The sequence below is a fragment of the Magnolia sinica genome, chromosome 19, assembly GCF_029962835.1.
Source record: "Magnolia sinica isolate HGM2019 chromosome 19, MsV1, whole genome shotgun sequence".
Classification (NCBI taxonomy): domain Eukaryota; kingdom Viridiplantae; phylum Streptophyta; class Magnoliopsida; order Magnoliales; family Magnoliaceae; genus Magnolia; species Magnolia sinica.
In genome coordinates, this window is record NC_080591.1 from 31,370,613 (window position 1) to 31,376,612 (window position 6,000).

The 6,000-nt window shown below is 38.5% G+C and overlaps 1 protein-coding gene across 3 annotated transcripts in view; it reads right to left on the reverse strand.

Annotated features, from left to right (window-relative positions):
- LOC131235609 (protein GLUTELIN PRECURSOR ACCUMULATION 3) overlaps positions 1–3,294 on the reverse strand; it is an 88,037-nt gene extending 84,743 nt beyond the window's left edge. The window contains exons 1-2 of one of the 3 annotated variants that reach the window (XR_009166231.1): positions 3,070–3,294; positions 2,893–2,990 (exon numbers count right to left, since the gene is read on the reverse strand). Coding sequence is in view for 2 of the 3 variants with exons in the window: in XM_058232861.1 (XP_058088844.1) it covers positions 2,893–2,990; positions 3,070–3,128 (157 nt within the window). In the remaining variant the exon portion in view is untranslated. The remainder of the gene's footprint in view (positions 1–2,892; positions 2,991–3,069) is intronic. The other 2 variants (XM_058232861.1, XM_058232860.1) reach the window with 2 other exon arrangements.
- Between the last annotated feature and the right edge of the window lie 2,706 nt (positions 3,295–6,000).

The following is a 6,000-nucleotide window of genomic DNA, read 5'->3' on the forward strand; positions in this document are numbered from 1 at the left end:
ATGGTTAAGAGGGGTTTTCGAAAACCCTCTTTCGAAACCCTTATTCTTTTTAGTTTTAAAGGTTTTTTAGCGTGTGAGTTTCACACCAACTTTAACAAAGGATCACCACCATTTTAAGTGAAAGTGAACATAAAAATGTTTGGTTTTAACTTTACATTTTAAGTTTTTTTTATGATTTGAGTTTTACACCATTTTAAAAAAACACACCACGTAACTATAGTGTACACTATGACCCCTGTAGCGTACACCATAGGGGATTTATGCTATTTAGCTACACTACGAGCGTTATTTTTAACACTGCTTCAAAAATTTTTTCTCCTTGATCAAATTTACTTCAATTGTGGATTGATATTCAGGACAGTGAAAAGAACGATGTCCTGGTTGTTCACACTCAAAGCATGTGAAAAGGGTGTTGATTTGTCCCATCTTGGGTGCACTAGCCCCTCGTCCATAACCACCTCCTCCCGAATTGTAGCTTGGCTTCATTGTTAGATGTGAGCACATCATCCCTCAACCTATAAGAGGTCCCGTAGTTGCCTCATGTGGGAAGTTAGTATGTTGCCCCAGTGTCAATGCTGATGATCGTGGGGCGCCAAATCCTCTCCCAAGTCTCCAATTAATTATCTCCGCGGCTTTTAGTGCAAGTGTATACGCATCGGACATTTTAAATACATCTTTGAGAGCCAATTCATTTCCAATATCCAAGTTAAGACTATAAAGATATCTTGAAATCTTTTGGTCTTTACCCTTATGAAACCCTGCCCATAATGTCAACATATAAAACTCCTTGGTATACCCTTTTACCGACTTGTTCCCTTGATGTAGACTGTGACATCTTTGAAAGAGGTCATGGGCAAAAGTTGCAAGTAGAAAGTTCCTTTTTAACTTCTTTTTTATCTTGTTCAAAGAACTTATTTTCTCTTAACCTTGACAGATTCATTCAGCTGGGCAATCATCCCACCATGCCAACGTGTGACTAGAAAACTTTATAGCTATTAACTTCACCTTCCAATTATCAGCAATTTCCTTGAACTCAAACGCCTTTTCCACCTTACTTGGCCAATTGATGAAGTCGTCAGCTTGCAATCGACCATGGAATTCCAAAATGCTTAGAATGTTTATATTTATTACGAGTTCTCTATGACGTCCAACAATAGAGGGATTCGATCATTGGTGTCTTCACAAGCTGAAGCTACCGTTGTTGGTTGGGACCTTAGTGGGAACCTTCCCTTACGTGTCCACATGCTCCAACTTCGGTTTCCGGATTCCCTCCACGCCTCCAACTTGATTAGTTTGATTGCCTACCATATGTGTGAGTTAGTCTACTTGCTCTATGAGTGCACAAATCAATCAAGCTACCTGCACGAATTGTTGCTTTATCACCACCTTCAATGCCATTAGGACATGACGTAGGGTCGAAAATCTCCAAAGATGACCTGCTCTGATACCAAAATGGTGCAACCCAGTTATCAAGTCAACGAGATCTCGACACTCGAATAGTAAAAAATAGACAAGAGTACACCCACAAGAATATTTGAATAGAGAGAGAGGAATACTTTATTATTATCAAACTTTTTCTTACAAAACTTAAGAAAACTCACAATTAGAAATTTTTGAAACGCCTACTTCTTACCCACCCCCCACTAATAGACTCTTTAAGTAAATATTTATGCTTCATTGTTGGGCCCTATACTGGGCCTAGGTGGGCCTAAGTGGTTCGTAGGACTACATCAGGCTTGTCATGCCCAATTGAAGGTTGAAGCATTATGTTGGACAGTATGCCTAAGATCCTAACTTTGGACCATCTCTAAATGTGGGGATCCATTTACTTAATCATTGTGCTATGTGCTTGTGTGAGGGGAGCATTCTCCATTTGTTCTTGCACCATAAGTTGTGGAGCATATGGTTACTTACCCTCATTAAGTTATTGGGTCCTCATGGATTCAGTGAGTGGTCTATTTGCAGGTTTAAGTTCCTCTGCCAAGGATCCACTGGACATTTGTGGAAAGTGGCAACTAATTCAGCTCTAAGGTGTTTGTGGCTAAAGAGGAATGGTAGAGTTTTCAAAGGTAAGACGTGATCTGTTGGTGACATAGAGAGGAAGCTTGTAGATTCTATCACTGACTGGGGAAAACAGGACGTTCTCATGAGAAGGGTCCCATCTTCCTCTAGGCCGCGTTTGAATACATGCAATCAAAGGGTAAAAGAAAGGAAATGGAGAAGGTTTTCCTTTGAAGTGACAACTTGGGATGTTTGGATAGCAAAGAAAAGGAAATAATTCACATAGTAATCGTTGTACTTTTTCCTTGTAATACAAGAAACCATGCGCAACTGTCTCTTAATATGAGGTTTTCACTCACCATCCAAACAAATCCCTAATATTGGAATCCATTTCTTAACATGCTCATGGAAATAATAATTTAGTAATAATTAATGTTTTCCTTTCCTTTTCATTTCCAATGGGTATCTGAACATGCCCTTAAGAACACTGCAAATCTGCAACTACTGCATCTAATGATCAAATCGAGTATAATTCACAAATTATTAGCTCAGGAATAAAGCACCAAACGAACGGCAGAGATCACCGAAATGCAGACCCCCCATGAAAGGTCCCTACACTGTGTACTTCTTTTAATCCACTGATCAGAATCCATCGTTTTCCAAATGATGAAGTGGCCCGTAAAAGCCAGATTTAACAGAATCCAACACTGAAAAGATTCAGAGTTTTGATTGCACACACCCATGTAATTTTTTATTATTATTATTTTTTAAATAAAAAAAAAACGCAGAATTGGGTATGATCAGGGACAGAAAAATATAATTTAAAATAAAAAGTCGAGAGGGAGAGAGAGAGAGAGAGAGAGAGAGAGAGAGAGAGAGGGTTGAACGGACCGGTGTCGTAGACTGAAATGTCGCTGAGAAATCTCTTGTCGACGAGGCCTCCGAAAACGACGACCATTGATTTCCCCACATTGACTGCTGTGTGGCCACTGATAGAGGGACAAGATTTCAAGCCCACGCAGAGAGAGAGAGGGAGAGAGGGAGAGGGAGAGAGGGAGAGAGATTTGCCTTCGAGGGTGAGGAAGAGTTCCACTGAAATCAGACGAATCGGCTCTCACCCAATGCATCTTTTCTTCTTCTTCTTTCTTTTTCTTTCTTTGGTTTTCCTCTGTTTTCTTCTGCTGATTCCTTGAAATGAGCGAATTGCGGATCCTGCGTATGCCCACTTATATGCGTCGAAGAACTGATATCCTACGGACTGCTGCATGCTGACTTACCATGTAGCAGCTCCTCGTTCCGCGCGCGGATTCGGTGGTCGGAGGATCCCTCAATGTGGGGTCCACCGTGATGTATGTGTATTGTATACACGCCGTCCATCCGTTTAGCCAGCTCATTTTAGGCGGACCACGCCACAGTTAACCCTGGTGATTGAATACCCACCATTAAAAACTCCTTGAGGACTGTTGGGGCTTGATTTCTCGCTCTAATGAAGTGATATGTGAGGGCATGTCACAATTGAATTTTCCGCGCAATTCAAACTGAAAAACTATGACTCAACTGTTGAGATTGGCATATACATATTATATGACGGAGATTGAGTGAGATGGATCGCCTATTCAACCACTTGTAAATAAAACCAAGCAACTAAGCAAGGTACGATTCTTCGTCATCTAATGATAGGTTACACATTTGCCTTGCAATAAATCAAATTAACTTTTTAATACAATAAAAGACCAAGAAATGAATTCTTACAATAGATCATGGAGAGCAAATGTAAAACACCATTGTGGATAGAGAACTCTAATTGACGCATGAATTGAATCCAACGCATAAGCATAGATTCGAATTATGTCTAAAATTATCAATTACTTGATTAATGCTATGGATTACACTATAAGATGTAAACAACAAGCAAAAAATAAAGAATTATACTAAGAAATGTAATTAAATGGTATAAAAGTTAAGTAATTACACTAAGGAATATAAATGACGGGTAATTGAAAGGATAATTGAAAGATATATTCGGTTTGATTAGGTTAATATGAGACATCTTTTTGTTGAATTCATTTACTGTTTATAGCCTCAATCCGGCCATCTAGATGCTTACCATATTCTGACAGTTGTTGTAATCATTTAACACGTCTTAACCCTCTCCACTTCTACTCCTACCATTTGTCCTATAACTACTTCTACACGATCACTTTTAGTCAACTACTTAGTGGATGATGTGGTAATGCTTGACACGCTCCACCTATTTTATTGTGAAATCCTCTTCATATACCCCAAAAGATATCTAAATACACCATGCAAATCTACCCATATCACACATAACTAGCTTTGGTTGGCTTTTGCAGGAATTGACAACAATAAGGATGAATAGGGGCTACCGTAATGTTTATTTGTCATCAAACTTGTTGATAAGATCACGAAGATCTGAATGAATGAAGGGACCACACAAATACCATATTGACCACATACATCACAGTGAGTCCATAGGGATCCACCAAAGTTGTGCCCCCTTCTTCCCTTTACGTTTCACTTGAGTAATGCATTGGCTTAGCCCGGGCTGGCTTGGCAAGCCCTACCTGAGCCCATCATAGACCTAGAACAGTGGGCCCAAGGCCAACCTATAAAAATGTTAGTTGGACCAGGGCTCAATCCCCTCTCATCCCAAAATCTGATCATCCCTATTTATCACTTAATTTTTTCTAATCTATCAGTTGATCAAGTGGGTCATGCATAAACATAGAGTAGACATTTCAAAGGAATGAAGCCAACGAACTACATTTAAGATAAAAATCAGGGTCAAGCAGGTTGGGCCTAGTTACACGTGAAAACCCAACATGTGAGGCCTAATGTCAACCCATGGGCGAGAGATCTAAGCCCAGTTACTTGGTTCAAATGTCACAAACAGAGATGTTTTGGTGCCAAATATCTCACACCACATTGGGTACTAGAACTCATAACCAACTGTTGAAACTCTTGTGAGTTTACCAATCAACCCTTCTCTTAAGTTGTTTTAAAAACATACTTACCAAACATATCTATCCGTTGATTAAGGCGGTGTTTGTTAATATATGAAGTTTGAAGTTTGAGAAATCGTTTGATAAAGTGAAAAATAATGTTTGAAAATTAATTTAGCCATTGAAAACTTAAAAGGCTGAATTCAAATACTTATGAGTACCGAAATTTTTGTTTCTTAATTTGTCTTAAAAACACCCTGATATATGAAAATAAATACCTTTCTCGTAGTAACCTGATTGATAAAAACAAACCATAAATGTTTTAAAATTGGCAATTTGTCATATTTCCCCTTATTGTTCCAATTTCTATCTTGTATGGAATATGAGACAAAACATATTATTGCTTTGCTACCGAATTTGACACACATATGTTCCATTCACATACATCTCTCAAATATGCCTCATAAATTGATGGACCAGGTGCTATACTCTTCTTGATAGAATAATCATAACCATTGGATTGGTAGACCATGACATCACATACAAGCACAATATTAGACCATTCATCTCTATTGTTCCACCCACGATATACTTTTGCCTCGATCACCTTTAATAAAATAAATAAATACTTTGGCTAAGAAAAAATATTCTCGTATACCGTTGAGTTGGTGGGTCATACATGTATAAAATTTTAATTTATAGGTGCGCACACTACCAAATCTTTATCATCCATCATTCAACCAACAAAACAGTTTCAATTAGCCTTATATCCATCCATGATATATGTGGGGCCCACCATGCTATATATATATATATAAAATCCATGACATCCATCCATTTTGATAGATCGTTTTAGGGCATGAGCCCAAGGAGGCAGATTGAAGGCTTAAATGGACCACACAACAAGGAAGTACTAGAGATTGAACTCCTATTGTTGAAAACTTTCTAAAGCCTACCATGATGTTTGTTTGACATCCAACCTATTCATATGGTCACATAAAACTGTATGATGTTTATATGCTATCGATACCATTCA